General features: G+C 34.6%; 1 protein-coding gene across 1 annotated transcript; it reads left to right on the top strand.

Annotated features, from left to right (window-relative positions):
* The first annotated feature begins 7,349 nt into the window (after positions 1-7,349).
* LOC148195076 (uncharacterized) lies at positions 7,350-8,219 on the top strand. The gene is made up of 2 exons (XM_088095078.1): positions 7,350-7,490; positions 7,629-8,219. Exons 1-2 carry the CDS (start codon positions 7,350-7,352, stop codon positions 8,217-8,219), a joined length of 732 nt encoding a protein of 243 aa, XP_087951204.1.
* The last annotated feature ends 17,904 nt before the right edge of the window (positions 8,220-26,123 follow it).

Below are 26,123 nucleotides of genomic sequence, written 5' to 3'. Positions count from 1 at the left end.
TAAAAACACTCTCGTTTTCTTATATTCACTCTCTTCAGCTATATTTTTAAAAAGGCTTAATACCTTATTTTGTCCCCAGTTTCGCTCGAAAATTCTTTAAAAAAAGCGTCAATTATGTCCTCACTTACTAAAATTTGCATCAATGAAATCTCTTCCGTTAAATCCGTACAGACAGCGTTAATTTATTAAGCCTCAATTAACGTCGTTTGTACGAATTTAACGGAAGGGATTTCATTGATGCAAATTTTATTAAGTGAGAACGTAATTGATGCATTTTTTAAAGGATGAACTAATTTGATATTTTCGAGCGAAACTGGAGACAAAATAGGGTATTAAGCCTTTTAAAAACTAAACATATTGCTTATTTGGTAAACGAGAAAGAAAGAAGTGATAAATAAAATAATATTAAAAGTGTTTAATTAAAAATGAAAAAAAGTAAAAAAAAAGAGAGTATGAAAATAGATAAAGAAAATAAATTAAAATGTCACCCCTAAAACTCACGCATGCCTTTTAATCTTTCTTTAGTAGAGAAGATAAAACAAAATAGTAGAACTGAAAGAGAAGTGGAAAAAAAAAGAGAGAGAAAGGAGTGTAAACAAAAGTTGTTTTCGACACATAAATGAGAAAAAGAATGAACATAAAAAAGAATAAAAATAATAATGTGATTTGTAATGTGTTATGATATTGAAGAAATTAATAATTTGTCTGTAGAGATGGTTTCTATATATTTATCTTTTTTATTTTAAAATATAGTTAAAAGTAAAATTATACATAAAATGTATGAACCTTGTTATATATTGTTATAAATATTATGAAACGTAGGAATCTTGTTTTGTTGTAAGGTATTTACATTGTTACAAGTAGAAATATTTTAAAGAAGATAAAATATGAATATGTTATTAATTAAATTGAAAAGCTTATAAATATGATTTAAACTTATTTTATAAACAAATATTATCTCTTTAAAGTACTTTTTCTCTATCTTTTTATAAAATAGTGAAGAATTTGTTCATCTTTTCTTATATTAAACCCATTTTAGTGATATAGAGAATATAACATTTTTGTCTAATTATAACTCGTCTTTTAGTAAATATCTCTTTATCCTCTTTTCGCATGTATTAATTTTGGAGGTTAAGGTAAATCTCTCTTTGTCAGATAACATGAGACTACATTTAGATTATTTATCAAAGTCTTTTATGTATATGTTTAATTTTATTGTTAAAGTAATGAAATTGAGAGTTTAAATTTGATTTAGCATGTTAAAAGAAAAGTAAGGAAAGCTATTTATTTTTTGATAGTATTGTAATTACAAAAATATCACTATACTTTTGCCTACAACGGTTGCATTTAAACTAATTTTATTTCTCAATGTAAAATAATCATTTTGTAGTAGTGATGATTTTTTATGAGAATATTTAATTTCTTTTAGTTATTATGAATTTATTTATGAGTTCAATGAGCAAGTTATATTTGAGTAAATTATAGTACTTTTGGGTAGTATAAGTTCAATGAAGCTATTAATGATAGTACTGAGTTGCGTTTAAACCAATTTTATTTGTCAATGGCAATAATCATTAGACGATATTTTATGAGAATAGTTAATTTCTTATAGTTATCATGAATTTATTTATGAGTTTAATGAAGTGCAAGTTAAGTAAATTATAGTACGTTTTGTCCGTTTAAGTTTGTATAAAAGTTGTAAATTGTTATATTGATTTTTTGTAGTTTTGCTCAATCATAAATATAACAGGAAGTCAACATTAGTTTTCACCTCTATTTCTTCTCAAGCTAAATTTTTTCACTCTATCGAAAAATGGAGTAGAAAATCAATCTTTTTCTTAGTACTATTTTCGAAGCAAAGAAATTCTATCAAATTAAACAATTTTTCTCAAAGCTAACAGAAATGTCACTTTAATTTATTAGACGTGAATATTAAAAATAAATGAAAATACAATATTGATTACATAGTTATTTATAAATTTCTTATTATTTTCAAGAATCCGAGATATTTAGGTTATATGTTGAGATGTTTAGGTTATATTGAGGACGATATTAAGAATGAGAGACTTAGCATGAAATAACAAGTGCATGAGAGTTAGCATGAAATAACAAGTGCATGAGTTGCGATGTAGCAAGTGATAAATATAGTTCTTTTTTAAGAAATTTATACAACATGTTATAACTCTTGTAATCTATAACTCAATTTGACAATAATGTTTACAAAAACACAAAAAATCTCCTTTTGTATTTTTATCACGAAGTTAGTGTGTAATTGAAATTTAACATAAAGTATTTACAATGTTCAAGACTACATTTCATGAACTTCATTTTCATGCATTGAGAATCATCTCAATTTTAATTTCATGTCAAAATCAATTCACAAATTTACTCAAACTCTATCCCTAATAACTTTAAGCCTATGATAACTCATCAAGTTTCAATCACTTAAATTCTCAATAAAATAACTATACATTACAAAATTTTAGTGCTAGAAACACAAGTATTTACTTCTAACCATAATTTACATAAGAATTTTTTTTATTATATATCAAACTTATTCAAATTTCATATATGACAAGAATCATTTTGTTTACATCAAGTTTTATTGTAGTAGAATAAAATACACCATCCAAAAGATAATTCTTAAACTCTATTATCTCAATTCTTCTCACTCTTAACCGTTATACATCTTTACTTGAGCTCCCATAATAAATCATTATCATCGCAGTCAAACACAAACATAAACAAACAAAAGGATGAGTTAACATGAAAACAAATCAAACATGTCATATTATCTTGCAATATTTATTTACTAGTACTATGTCACAAACATGAAATCGAATAATAGTCCCTATAGCTCTTTGTTTAGAAACACCCATATTTTGAACTCGACAATCTAAGAAACCAACATCAAATACTAGTTTATAAAGCTCTTTGTTTAGAATCACTTGTATTCTAAATTCAACACTCTAAAAACTCTTTAAAGCAAGTCCAAACATAGTTGTTAGAGTTCTTTGTCAAGAGACATTCGTCTTCTAAACTCAACACTCTAAGAACCTTCTATTCAACCAAGCTACCTCTTAATACAATTAACTGCTTAAGAAACCACTTTGAATATAGTTCAAACACGGCTAAAAAAAGTTTGATTCTAACATGCGTACCTCTAATTATAACTAATATAACACTTACACGGAGACAAACAAACATCAAATGCTTTAGCCATAAACACTAGAATAAAGCAACCAAATAACAATAAAAAAGACAAGTTGAAAAAACAACACATTCGTTCACACATTTATGCTATCAAAGCATTAGGGGACTCAACACATAAATGATTTAGAAATCATGATAAGGTAACACACAATTTGTCACTATTAACTTTATCTTTCATAAATATATTGATTTGACATATATGCTTTACATCAATCATATACATGTAGAAAATTGGATAAAACTATTTTACATTTAAAACCCTAATATATTAATTAAACTAAGCAATAATGCAAGATTAGTGTAAAAAAAAATAGTATCAATACAAAAAATTGAATTCAGAACAATAACCAAAAAAACGAAATTTTTGTATCAGCATCTCATAATAAAACGTTAAACTTGTTTTATTTATAACTTTTCATATAAAATTTTAAATGAGGTTATTTTTAATCCTAAACCTACATTTTCATACCCAAAAATCCATTTGTGAACTCATAAGTATCAAATTATTTACTTATAAATACAGAATAAAAATCGGACAGATTACATGCATTTTCATAAATAAACAGCAAACTGGTTTTATTTATAACATTTGACACAGAAACAGCAAACAGCAAACTAGATTCAAATTGCTTTAATTATACTACAGAAACATAAATTTTAGATAGATGAGTTGAATGTAGTTCAATTTATAAGATCATGAAAATTTACACAACAGTATAACTAAATCACATCACATTATAGAATTATTAAAGCACAAAAATATTATATTTACGTGGCGGTAATATGCTCAAGACTAATTAATTCAATTTCTTAGATCACAAAAATTTACAAGACAGTATAACTAAATCACATCATATCAGAAAATTATTAAAGCACAAAATTACTATATTTGCACGATGATCTATGCTCAAGACTATTCATGAAAATGAAATAACATTAAAAGCACTTCATTAAATAAAATAAATAAACAAATAAATTCAAATAAAAATGAGATTGTAAATACCTCACTAAATAAAATAAATTGGCAAAAAATAAAAATGAAATTATAAATACCTCACTAAATATAATAAATATAAATAATAAAGACAAATAAATAAATAAAAAAGTTAAAACACTCCAAAATAAATAGACAAATAAATATAAATGGTCAGAACCCATTAAAAACCCACTAAAAATTTCAGGTAGTGGAAGCCAAGTGTCAAGGAGAGAGTCAGAATTTCAGATAGTGGAAAAAAGGTGGCTGCAGGAGAGTGGCCGTTCGGTTTTAGTGAAGGCAATATTTAATGCCAAATTTCAAACTCTCTGCCATTTTCTGCATGCACCCTTCTTCCCAGATTTCTGAAGCTTCCATTCTCTCCTCCTTCTCTCTAAATCTTCTCCACCTTCTCTCTAAGAAATTCTCATTTTTCTTCTTTCGATCACCACTCAGGCACCGTCTAAATTCTCCCGGCGTCGAGGGCTTCCGTTTAAACCGATCAGTTTTTGATTATGAGCTGGTAAGTTCATCTCTCCCTCAGCCGTATGGTTTTTCCTATACATGCAAACCAAGTTTTTGGTTGCATGAGTTTCTTATCACTTTCTGAACACATTTCTGGTTTGTCTTTTGGGGTAGTTTGTAAAATCGTGAACCATAGTCTCCAAAGAAATCTGGTGGTGAGCTTTTCTCTGCACAGCTGTGAGCTCTGGATTAAGCATTAAAGGTAAGGGAAACTTATATAATTTGCTTTTGATTCTTGCTTTGAATGTTGGCATGTTTGGTTGCTTATTGGATGATTATGAAGTATGTTTATTACCATGTTTTGGTTGTATGAATGTATGAAAAGAAATGTTGAGGAATTGATTGATATAAAGATACATTCGAGGTCTGTAGTTCTCTGTAAAAATTGATGTTTGTCACTGAAGGTCATCATTGACTGATCGGTTCCCTTTGAGCGTTCGGTCTGGACTGAATCTTTCATTTGGGAAGAAGCAGTTGAAGACCGATCGGTTTATCTTAGTAAACTTGTGAAAGAAGTGTTCGGTCTATGTTTAGTTTTCCCATTTTATATTTTACAATCAGTGTAGTCAAGGTATTCAATAACTTCTTAAAAAATTTTAAATCTTATGTCCCACTTTTGTTGGAACCAACTTATATGTAATTAAATTCAGAGTATTTTCCTTCATTTATAAGCTTATTAGTGCTCGGTCATAAACCGGGTTCTCTCTCAATAGTGCTCGGTCTTAAAACCAGCGCTCGACCTCTTTAATGTTAGTTTCATATTAAAGACTAAGTATAAATAACGTTCGGTTTATTCATAATATTCAGTCTGTTATTAGTATTCGGTGTTATAAAGTGTTTGATCTCTATCAATGATGTTCGACCTAGAGTCTTAGTACTTGGCCTAGGCTTTTTGGTGTTCGGTTTGAACTCTTATGAGTCAGTTTAATGAAATGATTCATCTTGTAAATAGCATTCAATCCTGTTATTTACTATGGAGTGTTATTCCTTTCGGTTTCTTTCATAGCTCTGATGATAATTCCTTTGGTTCTAATTGGTTTGTGAGCTGAAGACCTATCGGTCTCACTCCTAGTGCTTGGTCTCGTCTCTATGTTGAAGGCTATTGTTCAGTATTCAACTTCATATTGAATTTCTATTACAATTGGTTTGGTTTGAGGTTTTGAGAACAAGTTATGATGAATGTAATTTATAAAACGAGTTGGGTTATGTAAGAGTATTCCGGGGAGGAATATCTCATGAAATGGTATTGGAATGGTAAAGTATGAATGTGGATAAAGCTTAGCTGGCGTTATTCTGATATTCCGTGATTACTCCTTCTCACGTAGAGAAGGGTAAGTCGTGTCTGTGAATGGCAGGAGGTCCTAGTCCATAAGGTTAACTTGGACGGAAAAGATTAAACTCGGGTGGCAGCTGTTGAGGGTATCCCAGTTACTACATCACCTGAGTGCACAAACGTCGTAGCTACACAGAATTCATACAGTCGGAACGGTCAGAGTCAAATGTTGGTTTCTTGCATGCAATAATGAATGATTAATCTTGTACCATTGATCGGGTGGAATCTGTGTGATATGAAAAATGTTTGATCCATGAATTAAATTACATAAGCTTACCCTTTTCCTGTCTTGTCTATTTCGTTGTTTTGTCTGTCTTTGTTCTTGTTGCAATGATCATCTGTGTGGATGTGAGCAGAAGGAGAAGAGCTGCTGGAAGAGGCATTGGAAGAGACATTGGTTGAGGTGGAAGTGAAGACGGAACATTAGAACCGTTCGGTCAGTCTTTGATCTTCTTTGTATTACCGTTCAGTCTAAGTTATTTTGTAAATCGTTCGGTTATTACTGTAACTTCTATTTTATTTGTATTATAGAATCGTTCGGTATAGTAATTTCGAATACCGTTTGGTCTTGGTCGTAGGATTGTAAGGTTTGCAAATTCACTGTGACTATGTAAGGCCGTTCGGCCATAACCATACCTCCTTTATATGTGAAACTGATATGTAATATTATGAATGTGATTATTCTATTATATGGTTCTTCACTGTATTTTTGGGATGTTACATTAATGGTATCAGAGCAGTTTTGTTCCTTAGAAATACTGTAGGTTATGAGTATGCTAAGCTTTTGTTGTGTACTTAGTGTTCGGTTTTGTAGTTTTTGACTCTTTGAATTGAACTGATGGTTCTTTTTCTCTGCTTATCAGAGAAGAGATGGCTCCTAGACCTCCTCCTCAACCTACCAATCGGGATACGCCTGACAACACTAGATTGCTAGAGTCAATGATAGAGGCTCTACAATAGCAAAACGCTGCTCTAGTACAACAGAACACGGTGGCATTGCAAAGTTTAGAAGCTGCAAGAGCAAAATTCGAAGTAACTCAAAGGCAGTTAATGGAGATATTATCAACCACTAGGAATACTGCTGGAGTGTCATCTTCCTCGACAACTCATCAAACCGAGTGGAGTTTGGAGAGTTTTCTTCAACATCACCCTACTAAGTTCAATGGGAAGTGTCTTCCTGATGAGGCCGACCAGTGGCTGCGTGATATGGAGAGGATCTACAATGCCAAGAGGTGTCCGAATGACAATAGGTTGACATTTACCGAGTATCTGTTGACTGGGGAGGCTAGTCACTAGTGGACTAGCATGAAGATGATATTAACAGACAACCAGACTCCCATCTCTTGGGAGGTTTTCAAGAGTAAGTTCTATGAGGAGTACTTCCCAGATAGCGTTCGGTTCGCTAAGGAAGTTGAGTTTCTTCAGCTAAAGCAGGAAGGTATGTCGGTATTCGAATACACCAACAAGTTTAAGCATCTAGTCAGATTTAATACCATGGCTATAAGTGAAGAATGACAGTGTCGTAAGTTTGAGAATGGATTGAAGAGTGATCTCAAACTGCTGATTTCAAGTTTGTGTATTAAGTCATTTCCTGCCATGGTTGAAAGGGCTAAAGTATTAGAGAAGAATATCTCAGAGGTGGAACAACAGAAGAAGCAACAACAGCAGACGGCTAGAGGACCTATCCTTTCAAGAAACACTTCGGGTCAGAGGAGGACCCCTTATTCTCGGCCTGCACTAACCGCCAACTCTAGTGGGTCTCCTTCTCAGTCATTAGTTGTTGTCGGTCAGTCTGGACAACAAGGAACAGTGACTTGTTTTCACTGTGGAGGACCTCACTACAAGTCTTCCTGTCCTCAATTTGTAGGAGGGAAGTTTTGTACTCGGTGTAGGAGGAATGGCCATTTGGAGAGCGAGTGTAATATGGAAAGGAGAGTTGTGATGAGGCCGCCGAATGCTGGAAGAGTTCAACAGAGAGGTGGTGGCCGAGCACAAGCGGTCGGTCGGGTTTATGCTATAATAGGAGCTGAAGTGGCAAGCTCAGGTACACTTATCACCAGCACTTGCTTCTTGTATGGACTGCCATGTTGTGTTTTGTTTGATTCGGGGGCAACACATTCCTTCATCTTGAAGGCATGTGTCGAGAAATTGAGATTGACCGAGAGTGAGATGTAGTTGGATCTAGTGGTGTCAACCCCAATGATAACGGTTGAAAAACCGTTATTTTTATGCTTAAAATTGATACCAAAAACAACCTTTAAGACTTAGAAACTAGCTTGAACTCATATTTTTGCTTTAGTTTTGTGAATAAGAGAGTAAAAAGTGAATTTAATAGTTTTGTGCAAGATCCCCTTGATTTTGTAGGCTAATTGAATGATTTGAAAGAAGAATTGAAGTACCGAATGATTGGAATGCTGAAAAGTCAACCAGAAACCAGAAAAGTCAACCAGTCAACCAGAAAAGTCAACTAGCCCAGAAAAGTCAACCAATCAACCAGAATGCTGAAAAGTCAACCAGAATACAGAAAAAGTTCCGCTGAGCGGCACTTTTCGGGTGCCAAAATCACCGTTGAGGGGCAAAAACAGAAGCTGGGGGCAAAATGGATCATGCGCTATTACCGCTGAGCGCCATTCTAAGTGAGCTTGGACCGGTTTTCTTTTGTTTTTATGGGCTTGGACTTGTTTTATGTTATTTTTATGCCCTATTTAAGGACTTGCACGTCCTAGGGTTTGTATCTTTGGCTGGGAGGAAGCAGAAACACACTTTTCACCCCTTGGGGTAGATTGGGAGATGGTGACGACTCTCCTCTTCTCTTTCTAGGGTTTTTCTATCTCTTTCATTCTTTCATTATTGTTCATCTAGTTTCACCATGAATATGGTGAACTAAACCTTGTATTGTTGTTGGGGAATCAATGTAGTCTTGTGAAACTCTCATATATGGAATTTGTTTTAACATCTTATATTAAGATACATGCTTTCTTTCATCTTTAGTTAGGGATTTTCCTCTTTGCTTAATGCTTGCTTTGTTTAACTCATTCATTGTCATGATTATTGATTTTGTCAATATGGGAACGTACGGGGAAATCTAGATCCGGGGAATTTCTCCCAATAGCATATTGGTTGCCTTTAAGCTCCTGCACTTCAGAAGTAATTACTAGGAATGCTAGGAATTGTATAAACTCGTAATTAAGGATAGGCCTTCTTGCAAGGTGATTTAGAGAGTGGCATTAGTAATTGATGAAAAGAATGATGAATTCCTAAAGTGTGTGAGAGTGAACAAGATGAAATTGATAACCCCAACAATATACTCATCCATCTAATTCATTAAAGTGTTTGTTTTCCTCTTTTCCATTGATCAAATTCATGCATACATGTTTAATTACTGTCTTTTGCATTTAAAACCTACAATCAATTGTTTACAAGTCTCAAATAATCAACAAATCATATAACTAACTAGGCCGTGAGTCCTTTGGGAAAACGATACTTGGTCTTACCTAGTTTTATTACTTGATACGATTCGGTCACACTTGCCGATTGTTAAACAAGTTTTTGGCACCGTTTTTCGGTGTTCATAAATTTGTCATCAAGTTTTTGGCGCCGTTGTCGGGGACTCGTGGTTTAACTAGTTCATTTGTATGATTATTGATTATCTTTGACTTGAATTTTAATTTTGAAATTTGAATTTCTGTTTTTATTTTCTGTTTTTATTTTTCGGTTTTTATTTTATTTTATTTTGTTTTATTTTATTTTATTTTATTTTATTTTATTTTATTTTCTATTTTTATTTTTTCTGTTTTCTGTTTTTATTTTTCTGTTTTTATTTTTATCATCTATCTTTCTATCTTTTATCTTCTTATCTCTTATTTTATATCTTCTCTATCTTTTTGTGCTAACAAATTTTTCTAGGGACTTGTTTTCTTGTGTATGCAGGAAGCAATTCGAACTAGAAGCAAGAAAACCTCGAAACCTCTTCTTGATGGCTTAGAAGAGAAAGACGTAGGAGAAGAATCCGTACATCTAGAGAACTTTTCCCTCCTTCGGAAGATCTTTTACAACCTTTGCCACAAGGTTCTCACCATAACATTGAGAAGATGGAGAATAATAATGTTAGACGGACTCTTGCAGATTACACCAATGTGGTTGGCCCTCAACATTTTAACAGCATAGCAAGACCGAGGGTCCATGCAGCCAACATGGAGGTGAAACCAGCGTTGATCCAGCTGGTTAAGAGTAATCAATTTAATGGGTTGTCTCATGAAAGCCCATATGAGCACCTCACAACCTTTAATGAAATTTGCAATACAGTGAATATAAATGGGGTGCCTGACGAAACAATCAAACTTATCCTGTTTCCATTCTCATTAGGAGGCAACGCTAAGCTTTGGTTGAACTCTTTTCCAGAAGGGAGCTTTACAGAGTGGGAAGCTGTGGTGACAAAGTTCTTGAACAAATACTTCCCACAATCCAAGGTAAACAAAGGAAAGCAAGAGATCTCATCTTTCAGGCAAGACATGGAGGAATCACTAGGTCATGCATGGGACAAATATAAAAGCCTATTAAGAAAGACTCTCACGCATGGATTTGATGAAGTGGAAGTAGTCCTAATCTTCCTTGGAGGTCTTTGTTCACAAACCAAGATGATGCTTGACGCCTCAGCTGGAGGCAATATCAAATGGAAGACTCCAGAGGAAGCTACGGAAATAATTGAAAACATGGCTACTAATGATAATGAGCTGAACAGTGAAAGAGGAGCTCCTATTCAACAAAAAGGAGTTCTACAATTGCAATCTAATGATGCCTTGCTAGCTCAGAACAAGATACTAACTCAACAATTGGAGAATCTCACAAAGATACTTGCACAACTGCCAAAAGAGTTAAAGACGGTTGCACAGGTTCAACCACAGATGTGTGAATTATGTGGTGGTGATCATATCAATGGTCAATGCGCCTTTCCAGTGGAAGCTTTAGAGGATGTTAACTCCATGGCCAATCAATTTCCATACTGTCAGGGGAACTTCAATCAAGGGTGGAAACCACACCCAAGTATTGGTCAAGGACAAAGTGGGCAAGCTGGACAATCAGGGCAATTTCACAAGCAACAACAACAACCAACCTTATGGCAACAAATTTCTATACTTAATGAAAGATCAATAAGGATGGAAGAAACTCTTCATCAGTTCATACAGAAAACTGAATCTACTCAAAAGAGCACTGAAGCTACTATTAAGAATTTGGAGATTCAAATGGGTCAAATTACTAAGCAGTTGGAAGAAAGGCTTGACAAGAATTGTGGGGCTAATACTGAGGTTAACCCCAGGGAAGATTGTGAAGTGCTAGTGAGTGTAAATGTTGAAAAAGTTGAGTTGGAAAAAGAAGAGAGAAAAGAGAGAGAAGAGAAAGAAGAAGAGAAAATTTGTGTGATGCTTGAGAAAGTGAGTAGAAAAAGAAAAGAAAAAAAGAAAGTGAGAGAAAAGAGAAAGAGGACGAGAGGAAGAGAGAGAGAATCATATGAAAAACCTCTTCGTCATCCAAAGAAGTATCATAGGAAGGATAAGAAATTTAAGTGCTCCATGGAAATCTTTAAGAAATTGGAGATTAAAGTTCCTATGATTGAAACATTGCAACAGGTTCCTGGTTTGATCAAATTTCTAAAGAAGTTCAGTAGAAAGAAGAAGAAAAAGAAGAAGGAACTTGAGCTTTATTGGGTCAAGCTAGTGACGTTAAAAGAGCGCTTGCTGGGAGGCAACCTAGTGATTTAAGAACTTTTAATTTTTGGTTTGGTGATGTAATTTTGAACTTTTTGGTATTTTTGTTTTTGTTATAAGTTTGTTACAGGGTTTACATCTACTGATGGATGTTAGGCGAAAGAGTATCTACTGAAGGATACTATGTTTGTATACACCTACTGATGGGTGTTGGTAAGAAAGATTTGCATCTACTGAAGGGTGCTGGAGGATTTTGGGTCAGGCTCGTGACGTTAAACAAGCGCTACCTGGGAGGCAACCCAGTTGATTGATTTTATCTGTATTATTTGTTTTGATTCTGCTTTAGTTGCATGATAGAGATTGAATGTTTGAGTGATCTGAGAAATTAATTACAGGGAGCAAGTGAGGGGCATGAGTAGAAGGCACCTAGGGTAAGCTAGGAAGAAGAAAAGCACAACACAAAAGTGCCGCTGAGCGGTGGTATCGTAAAATGGGCTTAGGTTGCCCCTTAGCGGAACCCGAGCCCATTAGGGTATTTTTATACCCTAAGTCACGCTTTGGCCTCTATTTTCAGATTCTTCTCTGCACACACACTCCTAAACACTTTTCTAAAGGTTCTCTACATTTTTCCTTTCATTCCTCTTTAGAAAATATCCCTTCCACTCACTTTCTCACTAGTTTTCCATCTAAGTTTGGGGTTGGGAGAGAGCATCATTGATGAGGCTGAGTTTTTCAAAGCACTAGAGTAGGATTTGTTTTATCAATCACTTTTGTTTTTAGAATAGGATTTGATGTACTCAATTGGAAACTTTGTCTGTTATGATGGTTTGCTTATGATTGTTGTTTGATAAGTAATGCCTAATGATGCTTTGATATTGATTGATCTTTGAGAATGTGCACATTATATGCTTATACAGGTGGTTCACAAGCATTGTGAACAAATGCAAGATATTGTGATTGTGATTATGATTCTAAGCAGGATGTTATATGTAGAATGTGAATGAGCTTATATGTGAGGTTTTGAGCTCCAGAGTTGTTATTGTTGAATACTATTAGTGTGAAAGCATGAATGACTTTGCCCAGGTTTTCTATGATTGAATTACTTGCTTGTTTGCATCATATGATCAAGGCCATTTGTTGGTAACCCTTTTATTAGCCAAATTCACAAATTTAGCCCACTAAAAGAGAGCACTATGTGTTCTATCATTTGAACCCGTAGCTTTGAACATAATTTGAAAACCCCTTGTGAAAAGCTTTACCTTGAGTTAAGTAGAAAATATTTTGTGGTATTGACAAATGTCCAAGTTTGGGGTTGCTGGGAAGTTATGAAAGGGAAATTGAAAGCATTGAGCTAAGAGCTAAGAACTAAGTATGTGAAAAGAAAAAGAAAAAGAGAAAGAAAAGAGAAGAAAAAGCAAAGCTCAATGCAAAGGAAAGTTGGGAATAAGTAAGAATGGTTGTGTTTATATGATTCTCTTAACTCAAGGGTTTTGTGATCTAGAAAAACCAATTTTCTTGTTAACCCAACCACATTATAAGCCATTGAAAAGTCCTTGTGATGATCTGTGCTTGTAAGTGTTTTTTACTATGGTTAAATGAAAGGCAAAGTTGATTCATGTGACATTGTAATAGTAGAGTGAATGAGTGAATATCTCCTATACACTTGTGTGTTTGAGTGAAACACTTTATCTAGTGAGGATAGATTCCATGAACACATAAGAACATCTTTGCTTAGTTAATTGATCATTCATGAAAATAGCATTTGTTGGATAGTATGTGTTTGAGTGATCACTAAAAGCATGTGTACATCTTGATTGAAGTCTTGATGATGAGGTAAATTGAGTATTTACTCGTCTTGAAAGAAGGATTTTTGAATGTGGTGAACCATTATATGGATTGATGGAAGATTGATTTACATCTTGTTTGCTTGAGGACAAGCAAAGTTTTAAGTTTGGGGTTGTGATAACGGTTGAAAAACCGTTATTTTTATGCTTAAAATTGATACGAAAAGCAACCTTTAAGACTTAGAAACTAGCTTGAACTCATATTTTTGCTTTAGTTTTGTGAATAAGAGAGTAAAAAGTTAATTTAATGGTTTTGTGCAAGATTCCCTTGATTTTTTAGGCTAACTGAATGATTTGAAAGAAGAATTGAAGTACCGAATGATTGGAATGCTGAAAAGTCAACCAGAAACCAGAAAAGTCAACCAGTCAACCAGAAAAGTCAACCAGTCAATCAGAATGCTGAAAAGTCAACCAGAATACAGAAAAAGTTCCGCTGAGCGGTAAAATACCACTGAGCAGCACTTTTCGGGTGCCAAATTCACCGCTGAGGGGCAAAAACAGCAGCTGGGGGCAAAATGGATCATGCGCTATTAACGCTCAGCGGTAAAATACCACTGAGCGCCATTCTAAGTGGGCTTGGACCGGTTTTCTTTGTTTTTATGGGCTTGGACTTGTTTTATGTTATTTTTATGCCCTATTTAAGGACCTGCACGTCCTAGGGTTTGTATCTTTGGCTGGGAGGAAGCAGAAACACACTTTTCACCCCTTGGGGGTAGATTGGGAGATGGTGACGGCTCTCCTCTTCTCTTTCTAGGGTTTTTCTATCTCTTTCATTCTTTCATTATTGTTCATCTAGTTTCACCATGAATATGGTGAACTAAACCTTGTATTGTTGTTGGGGAATCAATGTAGTCTTGTGAAACTCTCATATATGGAATTTGTTTTAACATCTTATATTAAGATACATGCTTTCTTTCATCTTTAGTTAGGGATTTTCCTCTTTGCTTAATGCTTGCTTTGTTTAACTCATTCATTGTCATGATTATTGATTTTGTCGATATGGGAACGTACGGGGAAATCTAGATCCGGGGAATTTCTCCCAATAGCATATTGGTTGCCTTTAAGATCTTGCACTTCAGAACTAATTACTAGGAATGCTAGGAATTGTATGAACTCGTAATTAAGGATAGGCCTTCTTGCAAGGTGATTTAGAGAGTGGCATTAGCAATTGATGAAAAGAATGATGAATTCCTAAAATGTATGAGAGTGAACAAGATGAAATTGATAACCCCAACAACATACTCATCCATCTAATTCATTAAAGTGTTTGTTTTCCTCTTTTCCATTGATCAAATTCATGCATACATGTTTAATTACTGTCTTTTGCATTTAAAACCTACAATCAATTGTTTACAAGTCTCAAATAATCAACAAATCATATAACTAACTAGGTCGTGAGTCCTTTAGGAAAATGATACTTGGTCTTACCTAGTTTTATTACTTGATACGATTCGGTCATACTTGCCGATTGTTAAACAAGTTTTTGGCACCGTTTTTCGGTGTTCATAAATTTGTCATCACCCAACAGTTGGAGAGATTAGGACATCTACTATATGTATTAGATGTCCAATTGAAGTTGAGGGGCGTAGATTTAAAGTGAACCTCATATGCTTACCTCTACAAGATTTAGAGGTAATTCTAGGAATGGATTGGTCCACTGCCAATCACATTCTTATTGATAATGGAGAGAAGAAGTTAGTGTTTTCTGATGAAGAGGAAGAATTTTCTGTAACGATCGGTCAACTAAGGGAAGATATCATGGAAGGCGCCAGTTGTTTCCTAATATTGTTTCACTTGTCAGTGATTGAAGGAGAGCAAGGTTTAAACCGTTCGGTACAAGAGGTGAAGAGTAAAAATCGTTCGGTTATAGCAGAATTCCTGGATGTTTTTCCTGAAGAAGTACCAGGATTACCTCCTCCAAGATAAGTGGAATTTTCTATTGACTTGGTGTCAGGGGCTGGACCAGATTCTATTGCGACATACCGAATGTCTCCAACGGAGTTGGCCGAGCTGAAGAAGCTGATTGAAGAGTTAATGGATAAGCAATTCATTCGGCCAAGTGCATCACCTTGGGGAGCCCCTATGCTGCTTGTTAAGAAGAAGGATGACAACTCTCGACTTTGTGTTGATTACAGGCAATTGAACAAGCTAACAATCAAGAACAAGTACCCTTTGCCAAGGATTGATGATTTGTTGGATCAATTAAATGGAGCTACCATATTTTCAAAGATAGATCTCAGGTCAGGATATCATCAAATATTGGTTAAGGAAGAAGACGTTCAGAAGACTGCCTTCAGGTCTCGGTATGGTTACTACAAATATGTGGTGATGTCGTTCGGAGTTACCAATGCTCCGGCCATATTTATGGATTACATGAATCGTATTTTCCGACCATTCCTGGATAAGTTTGTGGTCGTTTTCGTAGATGACATCCTTATTACTCCAAGAACCGAGCAGAGCATGAAGAACACTTGAGAATAGTGCTCGGTATACTGAGGGAAAAGCAATTGTATGCGAAACTCTCCAAGTGTGAATTCTGAATGGAAGAAGTGCAGTTTTTGAGACATGTGATATCAGCTGGGGGTATCTTAGTGGACCCGGCTAAAGTGAAAGTTGTGTTAGAATGGGAGAGGCCTCGTTCGGTTACTGAAGTAAGGAGTTTTGTGGGGCTGGCCGGCTACTATAGAAGGTTTATTGAAGGATTTTCAAAGATAGTAGCGCCGTTGACTCAGCTGACCAGAAAAGATCACCCTTTCGCATGGACCGATCGCTGTGAATCTAGCTTTCAAGAACTGAAGCAGAAGTTGACGAGTACTCCAGTCTTGGTTATTCTGGACACTGCCAAACCGTTCGAAGTTTACTGTGATGCTTCTCACCAAGGTTTGGGCTGTGTACATATGCAAGAAAAGAAGGTAGTTGCTTGTTGAAGGTACATGAGAAGAATTACCCTACTCATGATCTTGAATTGGCAGCAGTGGTATTTGCATTGAAGATATGGAGGCATTACTTGTATGGAGCACAGTTCCAAGTTTTTAGTGATCATAAGAGTCTCAAGTATCTCTTTGATCAGAAAGAATTGAATATGAGGCAGAGGCGGTGGCTAGAGTTTTTTAAAGATTATGATTTTGAACTGCTTTATCATCCCGGGAAGGCTAACGTAGTGGCTGATGCGTTGAGCAGAAAAACAGTTCATGTCTGGGTAATGATGGTTCGTGAATTGAGTCTAGTTGAGAGTTTTAGAGACTTAAGGTTGCAGTTCGAGTTAGAACCGAGCGGCATAAGGTGTTGTACTCTTAGAATATCCAGTGATGTCTTTGACCGAATCAAGGAGAAGCAATCGGCTGATGAGGATCTGCAAAAGATCTTGAGCTTGATAGGTACAAACAAAGCAAAGGATTTCAATACTGGAATGGACGGTCTCCTACGATACAGAGGTAGAACTTGTATTCCTAATGATGGGGAGTTAAAGAGAATAATTCTTGAGGAAGGACATCAAAGTCGTCTTAGCATGCACCCAGGCATGACTAAGATGTATCAAGACCTTAGGAAGTTCTTTTGGTGGTCAGGAATGAAGAGTGACGTGGCTCGGTTTGTATCTTCTTGTCTAACTTGTCAAAGAGCAAAGGTAGAACATCAAAGACCGGGCGGTCTACTTCAGCAGCTGGAAATTCCTGAATGGAAGTGGGACAACATCTCTATGGACTTCGTGACCTACTTAACCCGTACGGTAAAGAACCATGATGCAATATGGGTTATAGTGGATCGGTTAACAAAGAGTGCACACTTTCTTGCTGTCAACCTCAAGATGTCTATGACAAAGTTAGCTCAACTCTACATCAAGGAGATCGTTCGGTTACATGGAGTTCCGTCTAGCATTATTTCAGACCGAGATCCCAAATTTACCTCTCGGTTCTGGCAGTTGCTTCAACAAGAATTGGGGAGTCGGTTACAAATGAGCTCAGCCTATCATCCTCAAACGGACGGTCAATTTGAGAGAACAATCCAGATACTTGAAGACTTGTTGAGGACATGTGTCTTGGATCATTTAGGAGTTTGGGACAAAGTACTACCGTTGGTAGAATTCACCTACAACAATAGTTTTCAGTCCAGCAATGGAATGGCACCCTTTGAGGCTCTTTACGGCCGAAAGTGTAGAACGCCACTTTGTTGGTTTCAAGAGGGAGAAGTGGTGTTGACTGGGCCGAAAATCACTCAGCAAACAACCGAGAAGGTGAAATTAATTCAAGATAGGTTGAAAGCGTCTCAGAGTAGGTAGAAGTCCTATGCTGACAAGCGAAGAAGGCCTTTGCAATTCGCTACAAGAGATCATGTGTTCCTTAGGCTGAATCCAACTACTGGCGTTGGCAGAGCCGTTCGGTCTAAGAAGCTGTCTTCCAAGTTTATCGGTCCTTACCAGATTCTAAGGCGAATAGGACCGGTTGCGTACGAGATATCCTTACCTCTACAATTATCCAACCTTCATCCAGTTTTCCATGTTTCTCAACTCAAAAAGTATATAGTCGATCCTTCTCAGGTGCTAGAAGTAGAGGACATTCAGATCCGAGAAGATCGTTCGGTAGAGATGCAACCCGTTAGCATTAAAGATAGCCAAACCAAACAACTCAGGGGAAAAACCATCAGTTTATTGAAAGTGGTCTGGGACAAGAAGATAGGTGACATTACTTGCGAGTTGGAAGATGTCATCAAGGGCTTGTACCCTCACTTGTTTTCTGGTAAGTTTTAATTTTCGAGGACGAAAATTTTTGTAGTTAGGGGGAATGTCAGAACCCATTAAAAACCCACTAAAAACCCCAAGTAGTGGAAGCCAAGTGTCAAGGAGAAAGAGTTAGAATTTCAGATAGTGGAAAACAGGTCGCTGTAGGAGAGTGGTCGTTCGATTTTAGTGAAGGCAGTATTTAATGCCAAATTTCAAACTCTGTGTCATTTTCTGCATGCACCCTTCTTCCCAGATTTCTGAAGATTCCATTCTCTCCTCCTTCTCTCTAAATCTTCTCCACCTTCTCTCTAAGAAATTCTCATTTTTCTTCTTCCGATCACCACTCAGGCCCCGTCTGAACTCTCCCGGCGTCGAGTGTAACACCCGAATATTTTAAAGGGTATTACTGATAGTAGAGACTAAATTAATTTGATATCTCATATAAACAATCAAACTTTATTTCAATTACTCCAAAGTACAATACCAAACTTACAAACTTTAAACAATATAGTCTTCACCATTGAAATTTCAACTTATAAATTTTACACAACATAATCTTCCCAATACAAATTTATTCTTTTTACAAAAATCCCTGAAATTTTTTCCCCGCATCTCTCTCATCTCTAAGCTTTTTCAACCGCATCTGCAACATTATCTAATCACATATAACATGAGTTATATGATCATAGTACAAACAAATAAGGGTAAGCCAACCATATCATAAAATCATTAAACTTGTAACAAAAATATTAAAATCATGTATTTCTGCAATTGATAAAATATCATTATTCCGATGTCATTAATTCATCATTATCAAAATCATCTTTCTCATTTCCATAAATCTTACAAGTGTACCATGCTTACTCATGAAGCCTTATGATCAGACCGCTCTCTGCCTGCTTCCTTAAGCCTCACTTACATACTATGTCTTACTTTGTGAAGCCTTATGGTCAGACCCCTCTCTGCCTGCTTCCATAAACCTCAGGTGTTACTTTGCTCATACCAAACTCTCATGGTATAACTCGAACATACTACTCCCGGTAGTAAACATCATTTCATAAGTAATGATTTCTCATATCCACTCCAACATTTCATAAAAACCAACAATTCATACCCTCTTATCCACCTAACTCAATCATGTTCATTCTTTAATCATGAATTCATAATAACCCGTTTTGGTATCGATAAATTAAACATATTGCCAGATATCATGCTTCATATTATAAACTCATTTTGCCCATAACGAGTATAACTCAACATATTTTCACCAAACAAAGATCATGGATCAACCAAAATACATCAACATATCTTAGGAACTACATATTAAAGTCTGGGCTCAATGTAATGATAAATAAAATATATATGAAATTTTTACCATGATAATATTATGCATCTACAATCAACTTGTTTTATTTTATTTTCATCCTAATAGAGATTTTTCTTTACCTCAATTGGTCACCGGAGAGGACCCAGATGTCTGAACGCATCAAACTCACCTTCGACGCTAGCACATATGACTAGTCACAACTGACTGGACCAGGCCAGGGCTGCTCTATGATCAGGGATGTGCCAACTCAGGTTTTTAAGGTTCCTCTATCCTACCAACAAAGGGAGGCCTTCAATAATTAACAATTTGTTTATTTAATTTATCTACCTTGTTTTCTTATGCTCTAAATCTTAAAATGCCTAATTTTACTTCCTCTCACAACAACCTCAAACACTGTATATATATTTAATACCCATATACAAGCTATTACAGAACCCTTATTCCAAACCTTCCAACAAGATTAATTTCAGCCAACAAACTCATTCAATAAAATCATCACAATAAACATCCATAATAGAATTCATACAAGATAATTATAAACAATTAACAATAATAAAACATTACTATAAATGGTCATAGAAGAATACAATATTTGACAATCATAAAAATAATCTTAATATAAAAATTCATGGGGAAACAAGAAGTTGAATCTGGCAGAGCCGGTTAGACAACTTCTAATCCATCCATCAATACATTATAATTAAATAACAAGAACAATACATGTCTGGGGAAATAAGAAGTTGAATCTGGCAAAGCCGGTTAGACAACTTCTAATCCTTCCAAAAATGCAATAAAATAAATAAGTAAAGAAATAAATAGTTTGGGGAAACAAGAAGTTGAATCTGGCAGAGCCGGTTAGACAACTTCTAATCCTTCCAAAAATGTAATAAAATAAATACGGAAGGAAATAAAAAGTTTGGGAAATCAAGAAATTGAATCTGGCAGAGCCGGTTAGACAATTTCTAATCCTTCCAAAATACAATAAAAAAAATAAGGAAAACAATAAAATGTTTGGGGAAACAAGAAATTGAATCTGGCAGAGCCGGTTAGACAATTTCTAATCCTTCCAAAATACAATAAAAAAATAAGGAAAACAATAAAATGTTTGGGGAAACAAGAAATTGAATCTGGCAGAGCCGGTTAGACAATTTCTAATCCTTCCAAAATACAAAAATAAACCACTAATAACATACAATTGACATAACATAATCAATATCACATTTTACAACTATCACACTTGGATATTAACACACAAAAAAAACATATTCTCATTTAAAATTCAAAATCATACAGAAACAAAATACTCCATATTTAAGATTTAAAATCAGACAAAAGAAAAATATAGCATATTCAAGACTCAAGATAATACAAAAAGAAATACTCAAAGTTAGCTTCCCTTACCTCTATTCCAGACTTAGTTTCCTCTTCTCAAACCGTTCTCCGGAAACTTTCAGAATTTCCTCTCTTTAACTAGAATTTCCTCTAACTCTCTTCTCTCACAATTTCTCTAGAATTTTGGTGTAAATCTTCAGCCTCCCCCCCTTTGCTATTTATAGCCAAAAATTTTACTATTCATTTTTACTATTCATTTTTACTATTCACTTTTACTATTCATTTTTACTATTCAAAAATTATTTTTTATTCACCATTTTTATCTCTGAATGATTAATTCTACGTGGAGTGTTCTCTTCCATAATTTATTTTAATATTTTTTTTTTACCTATTCACTATTCACTATTCACTATTTACTATTTACTATTTACTATTCACATTTCTAAAAAAAATCCTAAATAAATTATCAAAAATTTGAAGCTCTCCCTCTAAAATTACTATAACTTTATATCCAAAAATTTACATTTTTCTATCCATTAAAATTATTATTACTAATAAAATGTTAAAATTTACTATTATAAATATTTTTTTTTTCATGGATCTTACATTTTAACTTACAAATATTTTCAAGGATCTTACATCGAGGGCTTCCGTTTGAACCGATCAGTTTTTCATTCTGAGCTGGTAAGTTCATCTCTCCCTCAGCCGTATGGTTTTTCCTATACATGAAAACCAAGTTCCTAGTTGCATGAGTTTCTTATCACTTTCTGAACACATTTCTGGTTTGTCTTTCGGGGTAGTTTATAAAATCGTGAACCATAGTCTCCAAAGAAATCTGGTGGTGAGCTTTTCTCTGCAAAGATGTGAGCTCTCGGTTAAGCATTAGAGGTAAAGGAAGCTTATATAATTTAATTTTGATTCTTGCTTTGAATGCTGGCAGGTTTGGTTGCTTATTGGATGATTATGAAGTATGTTTATTACCATGTTTTGGCTATATGAATGTATGAAAAGAAATGTTGAGGAAATGATTGATATAAAGATAAATTCGAGGTCTGTAGTTCTCTGTAAAAATTGATGTTTGTCATTGAAGGTCATCATTGACCGATCGGTTCCCTTTGAGCGTTCGGTCTGGACTTAATCTTTCATTTGGGAAGAAGCAATTGAAGACCGATCGGTTTATCTTAGTAAACTTGTGAAAGAAGTGTTCGGTCTATGTTTAGTTTTCCCATTTTATATTTTACAATCAGTGTAGTCAAGGTATTTAATAACTTCTTAAAAGTTCTTAAACTTATGTCCCACTTTTGTTGGAACCAACTTATATGTAATTAAATTCAGAGTATATTCCTTCATTTATAAGCTTATTAGTGCTTGGTCATAAACCGGGTTCTCTCTCAATAGTGCTCGGTCTTAAACCCAACGCTCGGCCTCTTTAATTTTAGTTTCATATTAAAGACTAAGTATAAATAGCGTTCGGTTTATTCATAATATTCAGTCTGTTATTAGTATTCGGTGTTATAAAGTGTTCGGTCTCTATCAGTGGTGTTCGGCCTAGAGTCTTAGTACTCGGCCTAGGCTTTTTGGTGTTTGGTTTGAACTCTCAGGGGTCAGTTTAATGAAATAGCTCATCTTGTAAATAGCATTCGGTTCTGTTATTTACAATGGAGTGTTATTCCTTTCGGTTTCTTTCATAGCTCTGATGATAACTCTTTCAGTTCTAATTGGTTTGTGAGCTGAAGAGCTCTCGATCTCACTCTTTATGTTGAAGGCTATTGTTCAGTATTCAACTTCATATTGAATTTCTATTACAATTGGTTTAGTTTGAGGTTTTGAGAACAAATTATGATGAATGTAATGGATAAAACGAATTGGGTTATGTAAGAGTATTCCGGGGAGAAATATCTCATGAAATGGTATTGGAATGGTAAAATATGAATGTGGATAAAGCTTAGCTGTCGTTTATCCTGATATTCCGTGATTACTCTTTCTCACGTAGAGAAGGGTAAGTCATGTGTGGGAATGGCAGGAGGTCCTAGTCCATAAGGTTAACTTGGACGGAACAGATTAACCTCGGGTGGCAACTGTTGAGGGTATCCCAGTTACTACATCACCCGGGTGCACAAATGTCGTAGCTACACAGAATTCATACATTCCGGACAGTCAGAGTCAAATGTTGGTTTCTTGCATGCAATAATGAATGATTAATCTTGTACCATTGATTAGGGTGGAACCTGTGTGATATGAAAAATGTTTGATCCATGAATTAAATTACATAAGCTTACCCTTTTCATGTCTTGTCTATTTCGTTCTTTTGTCTGTCTTTGTTCCTGTTGCAATGATCATCCGTGTGGATGTGAGCAAAAAGAGAAGAGCTGCTGGAAGAGGCACTGGAAGAGACATTGGTTGAGGTGGAAGTGAAGACCGAACAGTAGAACCGTTTGGTTAGGCTTTGGTCTTCTTTGTATTATCGTTCAGTCTAAGTTATTTTGTAAACCGTTCGGTTATTACTGTAACTTCTATTTTATTTGTTTTGTAGAACCGTTCGGTATAGTTATTTTGAATATCGTTCGGTCTTGGTCGTAGGATTGTAAGATTTGCAAATTCACTATGACTATGTAAGGTCGTTCGGCCATAATCATACCTCCTTTATATTTGAAACTGATATGTAATATTATGAATGTGATTATTCTATTATATGATTCTACATTGTATTTTTGGGATGTTATAGCCACTCACTAAACAAATAAATACAAATAATAATGATAAATAAATATTAAATGATGTGAAGGACATCTTATTAATTAAAATAAATAGCAATAAATAAAAATAAATAATCTAAAAATAGTAATAATTTATTATAATTTCCTTCCATAAAATTTATAAATTCATTATTGTCATCATTAAATAATCATCACTACATCAAAACAAATAAACTCATTCATCGATAATCTAATTAAAAATAACACAATAATAAGATAAACATAGAAAACTAGTTAGCTCCCTTACCTATGTATGTCCAAGTTAGATTTTAATGCTCAATAAATTAAGTCTCTTCCACTATTTTAAATTTAAATCAATATGTTTATTTTATTTTATGGAAAATAGAACCAAGATGAAAATAGAAAAAAAAAAGGGAAGGAAGATGCAAGAAGATTTTTTTTTCCATTTCTTTTCTCTTAAATATGAATTTATAAAAGTTTACATTACTGTTATATTAATATTTTAATATATTTTTTATTCATTCAGATTTCATATATAGTGTAACTTAGAACATATTTCAAGAGAGAAAAATATCTATAGTAATAAACTAGAGCGGTTAAAACGGGTAACTTGGCTCAACCTGGCCCGACCTACCACGGGTTGGTCACTTAGTGAGCTAATCCAACCTAGCTCACTTATTAGCGAGCTGAAAAAATTCGAACCTAGTCCGACCCACCACGGGTTGGTGGGTTAAACGGGTTAGCTCACTGCCTCACTTAATTATAAGTTGTTTTTAAAATAAAAAATATTATAATTTTTTTAAATTCAAATCTAAATAAATTTCACTCTAAAATGATGTTAAAGTCCAAAGATAATTTAAAATAAAAAAAATATCATACAATGCAATCGTAATCCAAAAACAAACACAAAAGGCGAACAAATACATTTTTAATATTGATAACTTTTGTATTACTTGTCCAATTATAATATTAGAGTCTTGAATAGATAAATCTATGATATTTTTCTCTATTAAAACAATTTTTTTTATCCACATCTATAATATAATAAAAAAAATCTAACTAATAATATTGAAGCATAAAATAATAAATAATTAAATTAAATTAAGTGGATTGGTGAGCCGAGTTGACTCGTGGTTACAACCTATTTTGACAAGACTAGAGAAAACACTAGTGATGTGATTTCTAAGTGAAATAGAAGAACTAGAAATGGAAGAGAGGGTGAGAAGCACGTGGTGGAAGAGAAATTGGAAGTAAGGAGGGGCTTCGGGTTAAAATAACAAACACTAAATTGAAGGATTTTTATTGATTCAAAGAATAGTATTAAAGAAACCGTTAGAAGAGAGAGATGGTGCGAAATGATTTTGTTGGTGATCCATTCTCTGAATCTTGCTTGTTTTCTTGTTTTTGTTATATTTCCTGGAATTGTTGCACTTTTTGTTCAGCTAATTGTTGCAGAATATTTATTTAATGAGGACGAATTTCAATAATTTGGGATTTCCTTTACTGCTTTTCTTTTGCTTTTGATACCTCATTACAGACCACTCCAATGAAATCCCTCCAAATAAGTGTGAGATGGAAGAACAGAAAAGGGAAATGAAATTTAGAGAACAGAAAGTATAATTAACAGTAATTTGTCACCTCGAGAAAAAAAGAAGTTGATTTTAGTTTATTGTATTGTATTATGTACGAATGTCTCAATTGGGTCCTCGTTTTTTAAAGTGTATCAAAATGGTCCTTAATTTTGAAAATTCATATCAATTGAGTCCTTTCCGTTAAGTTGGCTGGACGGCGTAAAAAAAATTCATGAGTGGATGCTGAGATGACGAACGAACGCTCGTCCACCAGCGAACGAACGCTCGTCCACCAGAGAACGAACGCTCGTCCACCAGAAAACGAACGCTCGTCGACCTCTTACTGCTGGACGACAATTCGTTCCACACTGGACGACCGTTCGTTCGGTGGTCGACGAGCGTTCGTTCGCTGATGGACGAGCGTCCCCGTTCGTCATCTCAGCATTCACTCATCAATTTTTTTAACGCCGTCCACCCAACTTAACGGAAAGGACTCAATTGATATCAATTTTCAAAATTAAGGACCATTTTGATACACTTTAAAAAACGAGGACCCAATTGAGACATTCCTACATAAATAGGGATGTACTAAAGGATTAAACCTATTGTATGCATATAATTCATATGGAACAGGATCCAAAACTAGTAGCTCAACCTCCAAGATGTCTAAATCCCTCCGCGAAAGTGGTTGTAAAGAAACAAGTTTTGAAATTGCTTAAAGCATGTATGATATCTTATTTCAAATAGTGCTTTGGTGAGTGTTTTTCAAGTGGTTTCTATTGACATTGAAGCGAGGAATCACCATTTGAACAATATCAAACCTAACCTAATTAATAGTAACACTTTTAGATTTAGAGAGAAAACAA

Source organism: Vigna umbellata, chromosome 7 (genome assembly GCF_029865625.1).
Source record: "Vigna umbellata cultivar VRB3 chromosome 7, Vumbellata_1.0, whole genome shotgun sequence".
Classification (NCBI taxonomy): domain Eukaryota; kingdom Viridiplantae; phylum Streptophyta; class Magnoliopsida; order Fabales; family Fabaceae; genus Vigna; species Vigna umbellata.
This window is presented reverse-complemented; position numbering and strand designations above follow the sequence as displayed.

What these genes read in the sequence shown, in the direction of transcription:
- LOC148195076 (XM_088095078.1), top strand. Translation starts at nt 7,350, where the DNA reads ATGAAGATGATATTAACAGACAACCAGACTCCCATCTCTTGGGAGGTT. An exon ending in TAAAGCAGGAAGGTATGTCG is followed by an intron (nt 7,491 to 7,628) that starts GTATTCGAATAC and finishes TTGTGTATTAAG; the next exon opens with TCATTTCCTGCCATGGTTGA.